Raw genomic sequence first — 22646 nt, 5'->3', positions numbered from 1 at the left:
ATCTCATGAATCGTGTATTTCAGCCGTATCTTGATCAGTTCGTTATTGTATTCATAGACGACATTCTCGTCTACTCAAAGAATCAAGAGGATCACAATAGGCATCTGACCGCAGTATTGTAGACCTTGCAGAGGCACAAGTTGTTCGCTAAGTTCAGCAAGTGCGAGTTCTTGTTGGAGAAAGTGGCGTTCCTATGCCACATCATATCTAGCAGTGGCATTGAGGTAGACCCAGCGAAGGTTGCGACAGTCAGAGATTGGGAGGTGCCGCAGAGTGCATCAGAGATCCGTAGTTTCCTTGGTCTAGCAGGATACTATCGGAAGTTTATTCAGGGTTTCTCCTCTATCGCAGTTCCACTCACGTCATTGACTAAGAAGAATGCTAAGTACATGTGGAGCGATGAGTGCCATAAGAGCTTCGATTCTTTGAAGCAAGCTCTTATTTCAGCGCCGATCTTGTCCATGCCTTCTGGGCCCGGAGATTTTGTATTGTATACCGATGCTTCGAAGCTCGGTCTAGGCGCAGTGTTGATGCAACATGGGAAAGTAATAGCGTATGCTTCTCGTTAGTTGAAGATCCACGAGAAGAACTACCCTACTCATGATCTTGAGTTAGCTACTGTAGTATTTGCCTTGAAGATTTGGAGGCATTATCTATACGGAGAGAAGTGTCAGATCTTTACCAACCACAAGAGCCTCAAGTACTTCTTTACGCAGAAAGAGTTGAATATGCGTCAGAGGCGTTGGGTGGAGTTAGTCAAGGATTATGACTGTGACATTAGCTACCATCCTGGTAAAGCTAATGCAGTAGCGGATTTTTGAGCCGGAAAGTCGCAGTGATGGCTCATTTGACAGTTCAGAGGCCTCTTCAGTGTAAGATTCAGAGGTTTGATCTAGATATTTATACTCGAGGTAGAGTTCTCCGTTTATCTACCTTGACGATTAAGTCTTCATTATTAGACTGTATTCGCAGCAGTCAATCATCTGATGAGCAGTTGGCGATGTGGAGGCAGAGAGATGAGGCGAAGGGCAGTGTTTTGTACACAGTGAGTGATGACATTGTTCGTTATCGAGATAGGATATGGGTTCCTAGCAGCGATTCTATTCGAACAGACATATTAGTTGAGGCCCATATGTCCCCGTACTCTATTCATCCTGGGGGTACGAAGATGTACAAGGATCTGCAGATATTATATTGGTGGCCCGGTATGAAGAGAGAGATCCGGAGATTTGTATCCGAGTGTTTGACTTGTCAACTTGTGAAAGCTGAATATCAGAGACCAGCTTGCTTACTCAAGCCACTTCCCATTCTCGAGTGGAAGTGGGAGAACATTAACATGGATTTCGTGGTTGGTTTATCGAAGTCGGCTAGAGGTTCGAATGCTATATGGGTGATTGTTGATCGTCTTACCAAGTCAGCTCATTTCTTGCCTATTAAGACGACTTTCTCCATGATTCAGTATGTCGAGTTATATATCCGTGAGATAGTCCGATTGCACGGTATCCCAATCTCTATTGTTTCTGACAGAGATCCGAGATTCACTTCCTCATTTTGGAAGAGTTTGCATTCAGCTATGGGTACGAAGTTGTTGTTTAGCACAGCTTTTCACCCTCAGACAGATGGTCAATCAGAGAGAGTTATTCAGATCTTGGAGGATCTTCTCCGTGCTTGTGTCATTGATTTCTCAGGGAGCTGGGAATCGAAGTTGCCATTAGTGGAGTTTACCTATAACAACAGCTTTCAGTCGTCTATAGGTATGGCTCCTTATGAAGCACTGTACGGAAGGAAGTGTAGATCGCCTATTCATTGGGATGAAGTAGGCGAGAGATCAGAGTTAGGACCAGAGATCGTTCAGCAGACTGCTGATCTAGTAGTCGTAATTGAAGAGGGCTTAAAAAATTTGATTTGTGCTACTCATATCACGAAGGTGCATCTTCTTTTCGATAGCTCATCACATAAGAACTCCAAAGTTAAGCGTGCTTGACTTAGGACAATTTTGGGATGGGTGACCCCCTGTAAAGTTTCCTAGGGTGCGTGTGAGTGAGGACATAAGCACGCTGGAAAGACCCGTCTTGATACAGTGAGGATAGTCGTCGAATCTGGGGCGTTACAGTTGGTATCAGAGCCGACCACTCTTAGTACGGTGTGGTTTGGGGACGAACCAAGCGGAAGCTGGTGGGCATGTGAGGCCCGGGGCCGAAGAGGGCGGGGGCTGATCGCCGGTGCCATGAGGTTGCATAGAAAATGAGCGGGTCCTGGCAGGCTTCTAGGTGGAGGGAACATGAATGAACCGATCCCACACCGGAATGAGAGGGATTTCGAGACTGTTCAATGTAATGGACTGTACAGTTGAAGAGCGCTTAAAAGATTTGATATGTACTACTCATATCACGAAGGTGCATCTTCTTTTCGGTAGATCATCACCTAAGAACTCCAAAGTTAAGCGTGTTTGACTTGGGGCAATTTTGGGATGGGTGACCTCTTGGGAAGTTTCCCAGGGTGCGTGTGAGTGAGTACAAAAGCACGCTGGAAAGACCCGTCTTGATACAGTGAAGACAGTCGTCGAATCTGGGGCGTTACAGTTATCTTCGAAGAAGATAAAGTAAAGGGAGACAAAGGCACACTGAATTCAGAAACTACTATATTTCAGGTGGAAAATAAAATGGATAGTCAAATTTCTTGTAAAGCAGTACCATAGAATGAAGAACAAGAACATGTTGAGTCTGAGATTTCTAATGTGAGGCAGTTAACTCGAGACAAAAGACCACAAGGTTGGCTTTCAGATTATGTCACTGAAAGCAATATTTCATATTTTCTATTATCAGAGGATGAGTCATCGAGCTTCCACGAGGCTACTCAAAGTTCGGATGTATCATTGTGGATGATAGCAATACAGGAAGAATTTGAGGCGTTAGACAAGAATAAAACTTAGGATCTTGTTACACTACTACGAGGGAGGAAAGTCATTTGTAAAAGATGGGTCTATGAGATCAAGCGTGATGGTGATAATCAAGTGGATCGGTATCGTGCTAGATTGGTGGTAAAAGAGTATGCTTGGAAAGAAAGCATTGACTTCAATAAGATAGTTTCTCCTGTGGTCCAGCTTACAATGGTCAGAGTAGTGTTGGCACTATGTGAGATATTTGACCTACATCTAGAACACCTAGATGTGAAAACAGCATTTCTGCATTGAGATCTTGAATAAAAAATCTATATGCTCGAGCCAGAAGATTTTGCGAAAAAAGACGAAGAGAACTTAGTTTGTAGGTTGAACAAATCTATGTACGGTCTCAAACAGGCACTAATGTATTGCTAAAGGAGATTTGATTCCTATATCATGAGCTTTGGATGCAACAGACTGAGTGCAGTCTCTCAAACAGGCACTAATGTATTGGTAAAGGAGATTTGATTCCTATATCATGAGCTTTGGATGCAACAGACTGAGTGCAGTCTCTTGTACGTATTTCAATAGGCCTGGTGATGATTATATCATTTTGCTGTTGTATGTGGACAACATGATGGTAGTGGGCCCCAACAAATATCAGGTCCAAGGATTAAAGGCATAGTTGGCTAGGGAATTTGATATGAAGGACTTGGGACCAATACATAAGATTCTAGGGATACAAGTTCATCGAGACAGAAGTAACATAAATAATTTGCTTTCATAGAAAATTTATTTGAAGAAAGTCTTGAAACGCATCAACATGCAAGATAGTAAGCCAATCTCGACCCTTCTTCCTGTTAATTTCAAGTTATCATATGAAATGTGTCCTAGCATTGAAGCAGAAATGATGGAGATGTATCGAGTATCATATGCATCAGCAGTGGGAAGTTTGATGTTCCCTGTGATTTGTACAAGACCAAACATTGCTCAAGCAGTGGGAACAGTTAGCCGGTATATGGCAAATCCAGGAAGAGAGCATTGGAGTACTGTTAAGAGGATCCTTAGATACATTAAAGCTACCTCAAATGCTACAATATGTTATGGAGGATCGGATTTTACACTCAGGGGCTATATCGATTCAGATTATGCGGGTGATCCTGATAAGAGAAAAGCAACTACTAGTTATGTGTTTACACTTCCAGAAGGAGCAGTAAGATGGGTTTCAAAACTGCAAACAGTTGTGACGTTATCTACAACGAAGGCAGAATACATGGCAACTACTCAAGTTTGCAAGGAGGCAATATGTATTAAAAGGTTATAGGAGGAGATCAGACACAAACAAGAGAATGTTTTGTTTGTTTGTGACAATCATAGTGCCTTGCATATCGCAATGAATACAGCCTTTCATTCCAGGACGAAACACATTGGAGTTCGATTTCAATTTGTGCGGGAAATAGTAGTAGAAGGAAGTGTGGATATGTAGAAGATCAATACAAAAAATAACATATCTGATTTCTGACCAAGCAGTGAAAACTGATAAGTTTGAGTGGTGTAGATCTTCAAGTGACCTAGCAGAAACCTAAGCAGCAGGTAATGAAAATATTGAAAGGATGTGTGGAGATGTGTTTGATTCTCAATCAAATCTCCAAGTAAGAGAAATATCAGCAAGTCATCTAGTCAAAAAGTTGGCAAACAGTAAGTCATTTATTCAAAAAAGTTGGTAGATATTTTTCAAATTTGGTCGAAGGGTTTGATTAATGTTTTGCATTCAAACATGAGAAATCACTTGTCCTTTCATCATTAAAAAGCATCCCAAACATCCCTTGAGTTCTTGCCCTCATTTTATATCATTTGAACTCTTATTTCTATAATAATTGTGAGGTGTTTGTTCTCTTATATTAAGAAAATGTGTATTTTTTTTAAAAATACAGTGAGTGGTTGTACATAATAAAATATAATAGTTGAATTATTTTCATCTTGTCTGTGATTTTTACGCTAATAATTTTTAGAGGTTTTCCAGATAAATAATTTTATTCTTTATTTTCATATGTATATCTCAAATTACCGAGAAACTAACAATATAATGGAACGAAAGTTGAAAAAAATAGAAGAGTTTCGAGGTCTTCTTTCTTTTATCATTCAAAGGTCTAGATTCTCGAGGGTCCTGTTGTGGTCAAGGAGTCGGAGTCCATGAAGTGGGTTTCAAACCCCACTTTATTATATTCTTTTAAATTTTTATAATTTGTTAAAAAAATTAATTTATAATATTTATTCAAAAAGTCTCAGAATGAATCAAGGCTAATTATGATTCATAAAATTATTTTATGTACTATTTTACTTTTTAATGAAGTTTAAATTATTAATGAAATTTTGCAATCCAGTAGCAAAAAAAAATTTTATGAGATTATTCACATGTTAATTTTGTGAGATGAAAAGATCTTACCAAATTCATATAAAAGTATTATTTTCTATTACAAAATAATCGTGTTAGACATACTCCTCTTATGATGGCGAGATTTTGTAAAACGTTAATTTGAACTCATTATTTCGTACATATATTTCAAAGTCTCCACTCAAACCAATCTTTTTCTAGCCCAGTCCATCAAATTCCAAATTTTTTCCTCCTAAAGAAAACTAACAATAGTGATTTGTTATTTTTTTAAAAAAAAAATATGGAGAAGACGTAGTGAAACTTTTATTTTCTTTAAAAGAGAAGACGTAGAAATAAAATTTCAAAAAAACAAGAATGTAAATGAACCTAATCATCAAGTTTTACAATAACACGGAATCGGACAAGTTCATTTCCATTCAACACATGAGAAGAACGACGAATCGAGTGACGCATCGTCTGGCACGTGAAGCTTTTGTATTTTTGTCGAACGTAGAATGGTCGTATGGCGACATTCCATCTTGGATTATTAGTATTATAAACCAAGATATTCTGAATTCATATATTTGATTGCCTTAAATTATATTATAACAAGTATAAATTTGGAGATCCTTAGAAATGTGTGTATCAGAAACAAGACATTAGTTGAATCGTCGCTACATTTCCTTCGACCTTATCGGTACATATGAAGGAAGTAGACCCGATGTGAATATAATAGAACTCTTGGCAGGAGTTCAAGACATTGATGAACGATTAAGAATATGATTTTCGGGCAGATTAAATTCAATTGTATCGAAACTCAAAGTACCCAACCAGTGTTGCTTTACATCTCCACATGTAAAAAATTATACAGACCTGCCACGATATTGCGACAATGGACTGCTCAGAAACGAAATGTTCAATTCAAAAAGGTGTGCAAGTGAGTTTCTTGAGAAATACTAACGGTTACATATAAAAGCACTAACCAAACAAATTTGTAACACCGAAATGGGAAGAGCAAGTTCACAGTACTCGTAACCAGATCCACAATCACCAAAACTAGATATCTTGACTTCAAAATTTTCAATGTAGGGTAAATGTTACATTTTTTGTCGTATACCTAGATGCATCTAAAATGGACTAAGAATCACTCCGCCCCATAACAGGGGGTGCCATAAATTAGCATGGAGTCATGAACTAAGCTGAGAATCACACACTGCCAGACCGGACCGGACCAGACTGTGAATCAAACCATTATTCATTACAAGAACAAGTGGCCAAATGTAATACCATCACCATCATTAAAAATTTCAGCAAAGAAACATAGCCAAACTTTCTGCATATGATCCTGGAATATTTCCCACAAATATGACTACACCAGCAGCAAAGACATAAGGAAAAATCATACTCATTTTCAACTCTTGCCCAGAAGCAGAAGACGGACAAAGTTATAGCGTCGTTTCCACTGATAGCAACTCCTGTATCCCGAGCATTCTCAAACTAAAAACAAATAACTAGAATTAGCCACAGAAAACTTGTCAGGTATTAAGTAACCAGAGCAAAATAAAACCATCCATGCTGCCACAACTGAAGTTCACACATGATCACGCGCATAAACCCAAAATGATGGAACTTTAGCAGTTCAAAATAACTCCATAAAAAAAACACGGGGAATGAGCTGGATTCTTCAGTTTGATATTCGATGTGATCATACTGCAGCCATAAATAGAATTGTAAGAGCAGCAATCACCTTAAATGTTACAACTGAAAAGATAAATTATAATGACCAAATAGCAAGAGGTTATAAACAGCAAATAGAAATAAGATATATATTAGGGATTTATTAATTCAATTTTAAATCAGATTATATACAAATCGAGATAACTTTAGCCAAGTATAACTACTGAAGAATTATAGGAGGGCCCATTGGGTTTGTATTACAACACCAGGTTATCTACTAATGCCGTCTAATCTTGTGTTCAGTTCCAAGTTATTATTTTTTTTGCATTGAACTGTAAAGATGACAGGAATGCTTGCACAAGCTTAGGGACAGAAAAGAACCCGGTTCTCTTAACTTCAAGGTTTATTTTCTTTAGCTGTTAAGAAGACAGAAATGCTTGCACAAGCTTGGGGACGGAAAAGAACCCCGGTTCTCTTAACTTCAAGGTTTATTTTCTTTAGCTGAGACAATTGCAGGCTCATTGTGAATCCATCAACAGGACAGCGATCTACAGCACTAACCATATCACACTGCTGAAAAGATTCAGGAAGTTTTCAGCAAGATGGAAACACTTCTGAAGCTAAAATTTGTGCCTCTCTGAAATATCTTTTGCTATCAGAGGGCATCGATTAGAAAATTGCAGAGTTCCAAGGCCTATTTTCCCAACAATAATTATCATTCAAAAAACATAGTACCAGGTTTCCTGTAATAATAACAGCATTATGTAAAACAGTTTAGGAATAAATTAAATGTTAAAAGCCATGACAGGATACATAAAACTGACCCTTGTCGAAGGAAATAACTATCCCTACCTTCTGTTCAAGGTTGTGAACTTCCATAACTAGGGTAGTTTCTTCAGGGATAAGAAGTTTGACAATGTATTAAGCTCTATCCAACATAGAATTACAGTTTAAAGGGAAGCTATCTGGGGCCTATCCTATTTCTGAGCCTGTTGACAGACTTTCTTGGGTGAATCGGATAAAAATGCCAGAATCTTCTCAATGCCTATCAGACAGAAAACATACATGGATAAAAATTAAAACAGTAATTGTTATAAGTTAAAATTTAAAATGGATTAAAGATTGGCGCATTGTGCAGAAAATTCGAGATTGCAATGACCATATTATCTTCCCCTCCAACTTTGGCGAGGCTCGTCCAATCCTGTGTCCACTTTCTCAGGGGTATAGTCTGACAGAAGCTAAGTCAATAACATCGAGCATCAAAACACCTCGTCATGGAATTTGCTCCACGACTTCGAGGCCGTGTTTCAGACAAGTAAAATAATAAAATCATAAAATTCTTGATCTCCATCATATTCCTGACTGAAACTCACCAACTTGTCCTATCAAATACCACATCCTGACATCTTTAACTTAATAGTAAAATTGCCCAATATATTGAACAGCCCATATTGCAAATCTGCATATATTAAACTAATAAACCCACTATCTGAACTTTCATACAGGATTTTTGAGCTTCTGGACAAATGTTTGTCTCAAAAATGGTGACACAAAAATTAGATAATACCAAGCTCTTCACTCTCTTGCTTTGTTCCTAATTCAACTCGTGGCTTAGCTGAAAGCCCTTTCATTAACATCTCTTCATCATATTTGTGTGCCTTATCAACCAAACCTTTCTGCAGTAAAGCATCAATAAAAGCATTATATGCAAACGCATCGGGGGTCTGCCCATGCTCTTCCATCGTCTTCCAGACATGAAAAACAAGTCGAAGGAAACCCCATCTGCCAAACTTCCTCAAGAGCATGACATACGTGTCCATCCTTGGTCTAACCCCACTTTCGATCATTTTATCAAAGTAATTGAGAATCTCCGATGGCTTTTCAAGGCACGTAAAAAAGCAATGATACGTTACTATGTTTGGACCACAACCCCTCTTAGTCATCAGATTGAGCAATTTATGTGCCTCTCTACACCTCCCATTTTCACACAATTGTTTCAGAATTGTGTTAAAAGTCACGACATTTGGTTCACAGCCTAACTCGATCATTTCTTTATACAGCCTCACAGCCATATCAACCCCCTCATAAATCCCAACAGCACGGATAACAGTGTTGTATGCCACAACATCCAAGTGGATTCTCTTCTTCTTCATCTCCTTGTACAACTTAACTGCCTTCCACGGCTTCCCGCTCTTGCATTGGATATCCATGTATATCGAGTATGAATACAAATCCTTTGGAACACCCCTCCTATCCATCTCCTCCCAAAACTCCCTACATTTTCTCCACCACTGCATTTTAAACCATCCCCGTAAAATCATGTTACATATTTTGGTACTTTCAACATTGAAACCAAACAACAAATTATAATTACCATCCCTCGTATTTTTGAAGCACAGCTCCTCAGCTTCTATCACATGTTTGTACTCACACAAAGCATCAATCAAATTCGAGAAGGAGGTTTCATCCCTCAAATTATATTCTACCAACTTATCAAAAGTATCAATTGCTTCTTTAACAAGATGGGCAGCAACATAACGCTTAAACATTATACGAAATGTAATATAATCGGGAAATGTGCATTGATTTTTCCGCATTCTTTCTATCATTCTCCAAGCGGTATCAAACTCAAAAACCTTAGCAAGAATGTCAATGATCTTGTTGAAGGTTTGAGTGGTGTGAAGGAAACCGCAATTCATTTCAACCCAATCAAAAAACTCCAGGGCGAGCTTCCAGTCATTATCGTAACAAGTGAGGGTTTCAAGTACAGTAGTGGGCAGAAAATCTGAATGCTTGAAGAGGGCTGTGGTCGGAGTCGTCGTACTGTTAAAAAGATTCGATTTTGGGCGCTTTTCACTGGAGTTTGTCATAGGGTTTGGAGGAAATGGTGGTACCTTGGTAAGGAAATTGCGGTAACACACAAGAAATTGAAGGTGGGAAGGAAGAAAAGAGAGAGGTAAGTATAAACATTGGATTTTGGAGGGGATTGAAAAGAGCATGATACTTTTGGATTACCAAAGACTTCAACGTCGTTTGGACCAAAATAAAAATTTCATTTGGGTCAACACCAAACTAAAATTTAAATTGGCTCTTTAATGCTTGGCATAATTCGCCCCAAAATATCGGCAAATGGGGTCCAGAAATATGTGGAATGCTGAGACCACGAAAATCAAAGTCCAACAATAAACTTTGAGCTTTATAAACAAAATCACCAGACCCACTAACTGTGCATGTTCAGAGATAAAACAAAAGACCAGTTAATGGAGTTGATAACAGTTATTGGCAATTGAAGAACGTGAACTTGAGACAAGCAAAGCGGGCCTAGTGGATAGCAGAAGTGCTGTTCCTGCTGAATCACCTGTAAAAGCCACATCAACAGTTATTGAGGAGGCAATGAAAATTGAAAGTGCGAAAATATAAATAAAAATAATTATTCAACACAAGAGCTCTCCACAAAAGCCAGAGCTCGCGCAAATCTCCAAAAAGCAACTCACTAGCAATGTAATCTCTAAAGTATTATTTAGAAAATTAGTTCATTCCTTAGAATTTAATTGCCTAATTACAGTTTTAGAATCCTATTTTCCTTTCAAAGACAAACAGATATGTTTCGTACTTACTATACTACAGCAACCTAACTCAGAGGATTTTGCGGATGTGAACTCCGTAAATGTGCAAAGGGAAGAGACATTAGAAGTGAACGAACTCCCTCAAATCACCTCAAGTTCGAATATGGTAGAACAGCTAATCACAAGTTAGCCCCTACTGAAAAGAGGAATTAAGAGGTGAATCATGGTGGAAACTTTCAATATGGAAAATGATGTTACACAAAATATGAGTCATAGTTTCTGATAATGCACAGTAACGTGATTGCAATGAAAGTTTAGACCCATACAATCATACTATCTAATTCTTGATAATTGTGGAAAAATTCATTTAAAAAAATAGTTTAAGCCATCGATAACTCATCATTCGACCCCCCATAAATCTCAACCTATAAACTACGTTCACAATGACTATAACTAGGATCTAGTTCACGGCAAACGATTATTATTCAACCAAAACTGAGAATTAATACTCTTATCTTACAATTCATCCCACACAGAGAAATCCATTTATCCACGGGCCCTGTGTTCTATACTATATCTATCACCGTATCTCTACAGTAGCAAGGACAATCTGCTGCGACTTACACAAACGCAACCAAGGAATCCCTAAAGATGATTGAGTAAACTCTTACAGAGAAGCAAGCGACCATGGTAGAGGGCGAGGGCGAAGAAAGTGGTGAAAAAGGTCGTACCTTCCTCGCGTTCTTCTGATTTGCGAAAAATTCCTGCCGAGAAGAAACAGTGAACGTAAAAAGGGCACGATATAATTTTTAAGTTGTATATTAATGACAGTGAACGTAAAAAGGGCACGATATTCTGAAGTTTTCTTCGAGAATTTTAAACCTTAAAACATGTAAAAAGTTGTTCATAAAATATTTATCAGATTTTGTAAATTAAGTGATAGAATATGTGTTTAGTGTCTGATTTGATGAATTATATGAGTATTTGATTACTAACCAAGAATACTTTTTGAGTGAGCCTATCATGCAAGATTTGTCGGCAAACGACACACTAGAAAACATGAGTCTATATACTTACAAGTCTCTAATCGAAAGAACTGAATTGGAAATAAACTTAGTTCCATCCACGGTAATCGCAAGTCGCAGCAATATTGAAACTTAAATTGGTAGAAAGTAACACCATGATTCAGTCCATCAATGAAATAACAGCAAACTAATAGACATCAGTCTGTTAAAAGATTAAAAATACCAAATTAATTGAACGGGTCGGATCGATTAAAAATCTATTGCCTAACTCAGACACATGCATCCGGATACAATACATAAATACACGTAACGTATCAACCTCATCTTAACCCGACCCAATTAGTTTCGGGCTTAAATAATTACTTCTCCTACTATTTATTTTTCAAATTAAAAGTTTATCAAGTTTAAACAACTAAATGTGTCCGTGATGCCGGGCCTTTGAATCTTGTTGAGTTTGACTTGTAATCTTTTGGTTAGCAAACTGTATGTTGGTTTTCCTTTATTCGATTGTGTTTAATGATAAAATAGGTGTGGGGACCCGGACGCTAACCAAGTTCATAATCGTCATTGGGACAATTTAATTAATTATAATAAACAGGGTCTAAATTTTTTTTTTAAAATGCGGAACGTAATGGAAATCATACTAGTATACATATCAGTATAACATAAGGTACAAGTCCTGTACAGCATACATTCGATACAAACGAAGGTTCACCAACTAGCTATCAAGTGTTCAAACCCTATCTACAGCAACATCAAAGTCCGTGGTCTCCACTCTAATCATGATCTCTCGTCATTTCCTCGACCCTGATCTTGTCCCACCTGTTGTCATGCACACATACAAACACGACAACAGCCGGATAATTCCGGTGAGAATATAATCCCAGTATAAATCAACGAACATGCAATCATATGATAAACATAAAAGCATGGACAGATAACAGCAATATGTATCAAAATCTGAAACATAATCAATATAAAACTGTAGAACCCGTAAATCAGTAGACGTATAATCCATGCATAATTCTAGATTTTTAAAATTTAATTGACTTCATTGCATAATTATTTTAAATGCATTTATTTGAAGTTAATTATTTCATTATTTCAGTTCAGTAGATTGATTTTTTAGCATTTCAGCATTTTCAGTGAGGCCGGACCGGAGTTAGAGTTTTGAGATAGAATTTAAGATTCGAGAAATATTTCCAGAAGTTAATTTAGCTAGCAAGTAAGTTCATTTAAGTTAAAAAGAAGTTTAAGGAATTATTTAAGTTAGTTGAGGATTTTAATTTAAATTATTGGAGGTGATTAAGAAATGAGCTCATTTAAGTTACTTAATTAAGGGGTTAGTTCACTAAATTAATTAAAGGATTAGTAAGGCTTTCAAGGATTATTAGTTGACTAGATAATCAATTTTCCCCCTACCATTTATCATGCATTTTCGGCCACACCCCTAGAAGAACAAACTAGGACTTGCCAACTCACCTTTGACCCATTCTTGGTTGATTAGCATGCTAATTCTTTTAGCTATTTTTCCACCTTAATTAATTAATACTAGACCACTATCCTAACCCTTGTTTGGCATGATAAAATCGGCCACTATAGTCTAGAACCACCCAAGAGATCATTTGATAGCAATTCAAAATTCAAAATTCAAATGCATGAAGACTTGGTCTTGATATGATCCTATTTTTGTGCACCCTTCTCCTCACCTTCATAACCATCACTCCCCCTCCACCTCCACCGAAAATAAGACCCCTTTTCAGTAGAAAAAACGTGAATAACAGCTAGGGAGAAAGGGAGAAAAATCGAGAGCCAAGAAAGGTAGAGAAGCAAGCCACTCAGTCTCCTCCGCGCCGTCTCGTCTCTTCTTTTCGTTTTCTTTCGAAACGAAACCAGGCATGTCTAGATTTCTTTCAAACCTCAATCAAGTCATATTATCATTTATTTTTCAGTACATGATCATGTTTTAACAAGCAAAAACCGAGATACATGTCAAAATATTTTGGGAACACACATGCAGAATTTCGGCTCTTCATGGCAAGCTTCACGATTTCTTTTGGTTTGTGAGTTTCAGGTATTGGATCGACTCCAGGCTCCCAAGGCGGCTTGTATACATGTAGTAGGATGCATTAGGACCATGTTGGTCCATCCAAACCAGCCCCATGCTTGCTGGAAATTCAGAATGACAGCAAGTTCCCCATAAGTGCAGAAATGTGATTCGAAAATTCAGTTTCTTGTCATGGAGGAAGGATCTGATCTTGGCTGCCCCAAGGGCCTATAGCCATGGTTGGATCACTTCCCTAGCATGTCTAAGACGTGACTAAGTTTCCCTTTTGGTGGCTTGGTCCATGGCTCATCGGTTTTTAAATAATCAACAAGAACAGCCCCTTCCCCATTCGGCCCTTCCATTTTCAGCATATGGTTCGTTTCTTTTGTGGCTTGGTGTGGATCTTGGTTGGCCTATGGCCCTTAGCCACGGTTCATATCATGCTCCTAGATGTCTAGATTGTGCCATGGTCAATCAAATGGCCACTGGAACGACGCAAGACATCGATCATAGCATAAACACTACACACGCATGCACGTTGCTCTCGGTTGGACCCTTCGGTTAAGATTTGGTGTGATGCGGATTGTGGCTGGCCTAGGGCCCTTAGCCATGGTTCAAATCATTCCTTGGGATGTTGGTAAGAGTCTTTGGTCGGTGGTTCACGCCCCTAATGGCCGATAGTCTCGAAACCAATGCAAGTCTTGTAGTGCGCAGCTGCTGTATTTTTTTTGACAGCAAGTATGCTGCTGTTCAGAAGCGTCGTTTGAGTTCTTGGTTGGCTTTTAGCCCATGGCCTTGGACTGGACAGTGCCTCATTGAGTTAGGAAGGTCATGTTTTTGACCGTTCGTCATTTGGATCATATTTGAGGTCGTACGAGAATTTACGGTGCAATGTGCCAAATTGACTCTCGAAAGAGCGTTTCGTGTTTTGGCCTCCATTCCACCTAGATTTCGACCCTATCATTTTAGGAGCATTATTTTATGATTTTTTCAGCGTATTTTAATCATGACTATACGTCGGTTCAGTGTCGGTTCAAGTTGGCTCGGAGTCATGATTAAATGCGAAGTCATTAGGCTTCATAGTCGCATCTTTTGAACGTAAATTGCGTAGTTGGTCAAGTTTAAGCTATTGCATATTTTTCATGGCACAGTTAGGTTGCAGCGAGCCTGGGATCGATCCAATCCACTCCAGTTGGTAAAATTACAGGAATTTTCATTATGCCAGTTAATTATTTTACGTGCATTAAATAGAAAATGATTATTTTTGAGATTTATGCGATATGGCTTGTGGTTCATTCACTATGTCGGAGTGTTATTTTTATACGGTCGCCAGTGACCGATCAGTTCAGTATGGTACCACCCGGTCGCCAGTGACCGGCCAGCTCAGTTCAGTTTCAGCCTCCCCGGTAGCCAGTTACCGATCAGTTCAGCTTAGTGCAGTGGCCACAGGCGTAAAACATAATCTCAACAGAAAATTTTATCAGATATTTCAGTACAGGCTCCAAGGAGCAAATATTTTTACAGTGACTTCCAGTTCAGTTATGCACGTATTATAATTGCTCAGTACAGATTATTTTCAGTATGCCTCAGGACAGGATATTTTATCTCATGCATATTTTAAATTCAGATTTTTACTCGTTACCTGCGATTTATGCATGCTGAGTCTTTAGGCTCACTAGACTTGATTGTTGTAGGTACTGATGAGGCCAGGGCCGAGGGCGGGGACCAGTGAGCCAGCTTGGGTCGGCAGTAGTGGCACCCGAGGACCTCAGAGCAGCAGTTGTTATTTTCTTCGCAAACAATTTTTATCAGTTGTTGGATATTTTTAAATCGTTGTTGTTGGCAAAACTTTGATTTTCTTCCGCTGCAATATTTTGAAATATTGGACTTGATTCACCAGTGATTTTATGAATGAGGCCATTTAAGTTCTTTTAAAAAGAAAATTTTAAATTTTTCCGCAAATTTTCAAGAAAGGAGTTCGAGGGCCTTCATAGTTGGTATCAGAGCGGTGGTTCTGTATAGGGTTTCACTACTACTGACCGCGAGAAGCTCACGAAGCCACGCCTTTGGTCTGTAAGTTTTTTTCAGTTCAGCATTTTGTTCAGCATTTCAGTTATAGCATTAATTATTTTGTCAGCATGCTTCCAGATTTTCAGTATTTCAGAGTTCATTTAAAATAAATTACGGAATTATGCATGTTAGTTACGTATGGGTTATGTTGGAACAGTATGCCCCCTAGACGCATTTTAGAGCGCAACAGAGAGGAGGAGCCTCGCCGAGAAGACAGGGAGGAGCGTAGACTAGAGGGAGACCTACCACCTCCTCCACCGCCCCCACCGGACATGAATGCCCAGATGTTAGCTGGGATGGCACAGTTCTTCGCACAGTTTGCGGGGGGCAATGCCGCAGCCGTAGCCGCAGCCGCAGCCAGGCCGACAGGGCCCGAGGCTGTTTATGAGCGATTCATGAAGATGCGCCCGAAGGAATTCTCTGGGGCATCTGACCCCATGGTTGCCGAGGGATGGATCAAATCCCTCAAGGTTATCTTCGATTTTATGGAGCTGGGAGACGCAGACCGAGTCCGATGTGCCACCTACCTGTTCACTGGAGACGCCCGCTTATGGTGGGAAGGAGCTTCGGTAGCCCTGACATTGGCTACACTTTCTTGGACCCGCTTTACGGAGGTTTTCTACTCCAAGTATTTTGCTGAGGAGGTTCGCATCAGGCTGACCACCGAGTTCATGAGCCTGAGACAGGGGGATATGTCGGTTACGGAGTTTATCCGTAAGTTCGAGAGGGGCTGTCACTTTGTGCCCCTGATAGCGAATGATGCCAAAGCCAAGCTGATGCACTTCCTGGTGGGTTTACGGCCGATCTTGCGCCGGGATGTTAGGGTATCTGACCCTGCTACTTATGAGATTGCCGTCTCCAAGGCCTTAGCCGCAGAGCAGGATCTGCGGGATATCGAGAGGGATCGCCAGGGCAAGCGCCCAGTCCAGGCACCGCATCGCCCTCCTCCTCATCAGCATCAACAGCAGAATAAGAGGCCTTTTCATGGACCGCCCAGGAACCGAGGCCAGCAGCAGCAGCAGCAGCAGCGGGGACGCCCAGCCCCGAGGACTCAGGAGCACCCAGTCTGTCCCAGGTGCTCACGTCGCCATCCTGGAGCATGTATGGCTGGCTCAGGAAAGTGTTTTAAGTGTGGCAGTCCAGACCACATGTTGCTGCAGTGCCCTCAGAGGAATCTGCCTACCCAAGGCAGAGTTTTTGCTCTCCATGCCTCGGAAGCCAACCCGGAGACTATGTTGTTGACAGGTACCTTTAAACTTTAAGTTATTATTTGAATTTCCGCGTTTTGGGAATCGGGATTTAGATTTTGAACTTAGAACTGTTATAGGATTGCATGCTCTACTCAGATTTATTTCGGGGAAATTAAGCTAGAGGAACCTTGACCTTTGCATGTCTATAAGTTTAGATCTTGTAGTGGGATTCAACTTAGAGCTCCGCTCTTTCAGGGATAATTTTTATATCTGGTTCCGCTACCAAGGCCTTGATAGATTCAGGGGCCACTCACTCGTTTATTTCGGAGATCTTTGCAAACTTTCTCAAGATCCAGACCATTGGGCTAGATACAGCCTTTTCAGTAGTGTTGCCGTCAGGCGAGGAGATGGCAGCTACCAATGTTATCCGAGATATAGACCTTGAGCTGCACGGTAATCTTGTTTATGCGGATCTGATCGTGTTACCGATGCCGGAATTTGACATCATCCTAGGGATGGACTGGCTATTGAGGAACAGAGTGTTGATAGACTTCCAGCGGAGATCCGTTCTTGTCCGACCGCCTGGAATGGAGCAGTTCTTATTTGAGCCGGACAGGTACTTTTCCTTACCGCGCATTATTCCTTATGTTCAGGCTAGGAAGCTCATGCATAGAGGGTGTCGGGCATTTCTAGCAACCCTTTTATCTGTCCCCGAGGAACCCAGCCAGTCAGCCTCAGATGTTCCGATAGTTAGAGATTTCTTAGACGTTTTTCCCGAAGACGTCTCTGGTATGCCACCAGAGAGAGAGGTGGAGTTTTCCATTGAGCTTATGCCAGGTACGACTCCGATATCCAAAGCGCCATACCGACTAGCACCGACAGAGATGGCAGAGCTTAAGAAGCAGATCCAGGAACTTCTCGACAAGGAGTTCATTCGCCCGAGCTTTTCTCCATGGGGCGCGCCAGTCTTATTCGTGAAAAAGAAGGATGGCACGATGAGGCTTTGCATTGACTACCGGGAGTTGAACAGGGTTACAGTGAAGAATAAATACCCACTGCCGAGGATTGAGGATCTGTTTGACCAGTTGCAGGGAGCTTCAATTTTCTCCAAGATAGATCTGCGTTCCGGTTATCACCAGTTGAGGGTGAGAGATGCTGATGTCTCGAAGACAGCTTTCAGGACTCGTTATGGCCACTACGAGTTCCTTGTGATGCCGTTCGGTCTGACGAATGCGCCAGCGATCTTCATGGATCTCATGAATCGCGTATTTCAGCCGTACCTCGACCAGTTTGTGATAGTGTTCATAGATGACATTCTCGTCTACTCCAAGAGTCGGGAGGAGCACAGCAGGCATCTGACCACAGTGTTGCAGACATTGCAGAAACATAAACTATTCGCAAAGTTCAGTAAGTGCGAATTCTGGTTAGAGAAGGTGGCGTTCTTGGGCCACATTGTTTCTAGCAGTGGCATTGAGGTAGACCCGGCGAAAGTTGTAGCAGTCAGAGATTGGGTTGTGCCTCAGAATGCATCAGAGATCCGCAGTTTTCTTGGGCTAGCAGGATATTACAGAAAATTCATCCAAGGATTTTCCTCTATCGCCGTTCCACTCACAGCACTGACAAAGAAAAATGTGAAGTTTGTGTGGAGCGAGGAGTGTCAGAAGAGCTTCGATACTTTGAAGCAAGCTCTTATCTCAGCACCCGTTTTGGCTGTACCGTCAGGATCTGGCGAGTTTGTTCTTTATACCGATGCTTCGAAGCTTGGTTTAGGTGCAGTTTTGATGCAGCATGGGAGAGTGATAGCGTATGCTTCTCGACAGCTGAAAATCCACGAGAAGAATTACCCTACCCATGATCTGGAGTTAGCGGCCGTAGTTTTTGCTTTGAAATTTGGAGGCACTATCTGTATGGAGAGAAGTGCCAGATCTTTACCGACCATAAGAGCCTCAAGTATTTCTTTACGCAGAAGGAGCTGAACATGCGTCAGAGACGTTGGTTGGAGCTTGTGAAAGACTACGATTGTGACATTAGCTACCACCCGGGTAAAGCTAATGTAGTTGCGGATGCTTTGAGCAGGAAAGTCGCAGTGATGGCTCATTTGACGATTCAGAAACCTCTTCAGATTGAGATGCAGAGGTTTGATCTTGAGACTTATCCTCGAGGTAGAGTTCCTCGTTTATCTACCTTGACCATTCAGTCTTCCCTTTTTGACCGTATTCGCAGCGGTCAGGCAGCAGATGAGCAGTTGGCACAGTGGAAGAAGAGAGATGAAGCTAAGGGCAGTGTTTTGTATTCAGTCAGCGACGGTATTGTGAGATACCGAGATAGGATATGGGTTCCTAGCAGTGATTCTATCCGAGCAGACATCTTATCAGAGGCCCATACGTCCCCGTACTCTATTCACTCTGGGAGTACGAAGATGTACAAAGATCTGCAGCTATTGTATTGGTGGCCAGGAATGAAGAAGGACATCAGGCGTTTTGTATCCGAGTGCCTGACTTGCCAGTTAGTGAAGGCCGAGCATCAGAGACCAGCAGGTTTGCTCAAGCCTCTCCCTATTCCCGAGTGGAAGTGGGAGAATGTTACCATGGACTTTGTGACCGGATTGCCGAGGTCAGCCAGAGGATCGAATGCTATTTGGGTGATTGTAGATCGTTTTACCAAATCAGCGCACTTCTTGCCTATTAAGACGACTTTCACCATGGTTCAGTATGCAGAGCTGTATATCCGAGAGATAGTCCGACTCCACGGTATTCCAGTTTCTATCGTATCCGACAGAGATCCCAGATTCACTTCCTCGTTTTGGAAGAGTTTGCATTCGACTTTGGGTACGAAGTTGCTGTTTAGCACAGCTTTCCATCCGCAGACAGATGGACAGTCGGAGCGAGTTATTCAGATCTTAGAGGATCTTCTCCGTGCTTGCGTCATTGATTTCTCTGGGAGTTGGGAGTCGAACTTACCATTGGTAGAGTTCACCTACAACAACAGTTTCCAGTCGTCTATAGGTATGGCTCCGTATGAAGCGCTGTATGGTCGCAAGTGTAGATCTCCTGTTCATTGGGATGAAGTAGGAGAGAGAGCAGAGTTGGGTCCAGAGATTGTTCAGCAGGCAGCAGATGTAGTAGTCAAGATCCGTGATAGGATGAGGACTGCTCAGAGCCGACAGAAGAGTTATGCCGATCAGCGGAGGAGAGAGTTAGAGTTTGCAGTGGGCGATCATGTCTTCGTGAAAGTAGCACCTATGAAGGGTGTCATGAGATTTGGCAAGAAAGGGAAGCTCAGTCCGAGATTCATTGGACCGTTTGAGATCCTCGACAGAGTTGGGACGCTAGCGTATCGTGTGGCTCTTCCGCCAAATCTGGCCGGAGTACACAATGTCTTTCACGTCTCCATGCTGAGGAAGTATATGGCAAATCCTTCGCATGTGCTGAATTTCGAGCCGTTGCAGCTTACTCCGAACTTATCTTATGAGGAGAGACCCGTGCAGATCCTAGACAGACAGGAGAAGAAACTTCGGAACAAGTTGGTTAAGCGAGTCAAAGTCAAATGGCTCAACCATTCAGAGGAGGAAGCTACGTGGGAGTCTGAGCCGGAGATGAGAAGTCGATACCCTGAGTTATTCGGTGAGTTCTAATTTCGAGGACGAAATTTATTTTAAGGGGGGAAGGATTGTAGAACCCGTAAATCAGTAGACGTATAATCCATGCATAATTCTAGATTTTTAAAATTTAATTGACTTCATTGCATAATTATTTTAAATGCATTTATTTGAAGTTAATTATTTCATTATTTCAGTTCAGTAGATTGATTTTTTAGCATTTCAGCATTTTCAGTGAGGCCGGACCGGAGTTAGAGTTTTGAGATAGAATTTAAGATTCGAGAAATATTTCCAGAAGTTAATTTAGCTAGCAAGTAAGTTCATTTAAGTTAAAAAGAAGTTTAAGGAATTATTTAAGTTAGTTGAGGATTTTAATTTAAATTATTGGAGGTGATTAAGAAATGAGCTCATTTAAGTTACTTAATTAAGGGGTTAGTTCACTAAATTAATTAAAGGATTATAGTAAGGCTTTCAAGGATTATTAGTTGACTAGATAATCAATTTTCCCCCTACCATTTATCATGCATTTTCGGCCACACCCCTAGAAGAACAAACTAGGACTTGCCAACTCACCTTTGACCCATTCTTGGTTGATTAGCATGCTAATTCTTTTAGCTATTTTTCCACCTTAATTAATTAATACTAGACCACTATCCTAACCCTTGTTTGGCATGATAAAATCGGCCACTATAGTCTAGAACCACCCAAGAGATCATTTGATAGCAATTCAAAATTAAAAATTCAAATGCATGAAGACTTGGTCTTGATATGATCCTATTTTTGTGCACCCTTCTCCTCACCTTCATAACCATCACTCCCCCTCCACCTCCACCGAAAATAAGACCCCTTTTCAGTAGAAAAAACGTGAATAACAGCTAGGGAGAAAGGGAGAAAAATCGAGAGCCAAGAAAGGTAGAGAAGCAAGCCACTCCGTCTCCTCCGCGCCGTCTCGTCTCTTCTTTTCGTTTTCTTTCGAAACGAAACCAGGCATGTCTAGATTTCTTTCAAACCTCAATCAAGTCATATTATCATTTATTTTTCAGTACATGATCATGTTTTAGCAAGCAAAAACCGAGATACATGTCAAAATATTTTGGGAACACACATGCAGAATTTCGGCTCTTCATGGCAAGCTTCACGATTTCTTTTGGTTTGTGAGTTTCAGGTATTGGATCGACTCCAGGCTCCCAAGGCGGCTTGTATACATGTAGTAGGATGCATTAGGACCATGTTGGTCCATCCAAACCAGCCCCATGCTTGCTGGAAATTCAGAATGACAGCAAGTTCCCCATAAGTGCAGAAATGTGATTCGAAAATTCAGTTTCTTGTCATGGAGGAAGGATCTGATCTTGGCTGCCCCAAGGGCCTATAGCCATGGTTGGATCACTTCCCTAGCATGTCTAAGACGTGACTAAGTTGCCCTTTTGGTGGCTTGGTCCATGGCTCATCGGTTTTTAAATAATCAACAAGAACAGCCCCTTTCCCCATTCGGCCCTTCCATTTTCAGCATATGGTTCGTTTCTTTTGTGGCTTGGTGTGGATCTTGGTTGGCCTATGGTCCTTAGCCACGGTTCATATCATGCTCCTAGATGTCTAGATCGTGCCATGGTCAATCAAATGGCCACTGGAACGACGCAAGACATCGATCATAGCATAAACACTACACACGCATGCACGTTGCTCTCGGTTGGACCCTTCGGTTAAGATTTGGTGTGATGCGGATTGTGGCTGGCCTAGGGCCCTTAGCCATGGTTCAAATCATTCCTTGGGATGTTGGTAAGAGTCTCTGGTTGGTGGTTCACGCCCCTAATGGCCGATAGTCTCGAAACCAATGCAAGTCTTGTAGTGCGCAGCTGCTGTATTTTTTTTGACAGCAAGTATGCTGCTGTTCAGAAGCGTCGTTTGAGTTCTTGGTTGGCTTTTAGCCCATGGCCTTTGACTGGATAGTGCCTCATTGAGTTAGGAAGGTCATGTTTTTGACCGTTCGTCATTTGGATCATATTTGAGGTCGTACGAGAATTTACGGTGCAATATGCCAAATTGACTCTCGAAAGAGCGTTTCGTGTTTTGGCCTCCATTCCACCTAGATTTCGACCCTATCATTTTAGGAGCATTATTTTATGATTTTTTCAGCGTATTTTAATCATGACTATACGTCGGTTCAGTGTCGGTTCAAGTTGACTCGGAGTCATGATTAAATGCGAAGTCATTAGGCTCC

At 40.9% G+C, this 22646-nt stretch overlaps 1 protein-coding gene and 1 pseudogene across 6 annotated transcripts; both read right to left on the bottom strand.

Moving 5' to 3' along the window:
- Positions 1 to 6301: 6301 nt before the first annotated feature.
- LOC142532236 (pentatricopeptide repeat-containing protein At1g80550, mitochondrial-like) lies at positions 6302 to 11303 on the bottom strand. 6 transcript variants are annotated; one of them, XR_012816542.1, is made up of 4 exons: positions 11230 to 11303; positions 8500 to 10290; positions 6505 to 8314; positions 6302 to 6468 (listed from the first exon to the last, which is right to left on the bottom strand). XR_012816542.1 is itself a non-coding variant. In XM_075638547.1 (3 exons), the coding sequence occupies exons 2-3, from the start codon at positions 9929 to 9931 to the stop codon at positions 8283 to 8285; spliced, it is 1464 nt and encodes a 487-aa protein (XP_075494662.1). In that variant the 5' UTR covers positions 9932 to 10290; positions 11230 to 11303; the 3' UTR covers positions 6302 to 8282. The 6 variants fall into 6 exon arrangements, 4 of the variants coding, with proteins under 4 accessions (XP_075494662.1, XP_075494664.1, XP_075494665.1 ...); XR_012816543.1 differs by having other exon boundaries at positions 6302 to 7321; positions 7388 to 8314; XM_075638547.1 differs by having other exon boundaries at positions 6302 to 8314.
- The window catches only part of LOC142532328 (uncharacterized), a 32324-nt pseudogene continuing 19830 nt past the window's right edge, over positions 10153 to 22646 (bottom strand).

Source organism: Primulina tabacum, chromosome 18 (assembly GCF_025594145.1).
Source record: "Primulina tabacum isolate GXHZ01 chromosome 18, ASM2559414v2, whole genome shotgun sequence".
Taxonomy (NCBI): Eukaryota; Viridiplantae; Streptophyta; class Magnoliopsida; order Lamiales; family Gesneriaceae; genus Primulina; species Primulina tabacum.
Note: the sequence above shows the minus strand (reverse complement) of the source record. Positions and strands in the feature narration are given on the sequence as shown.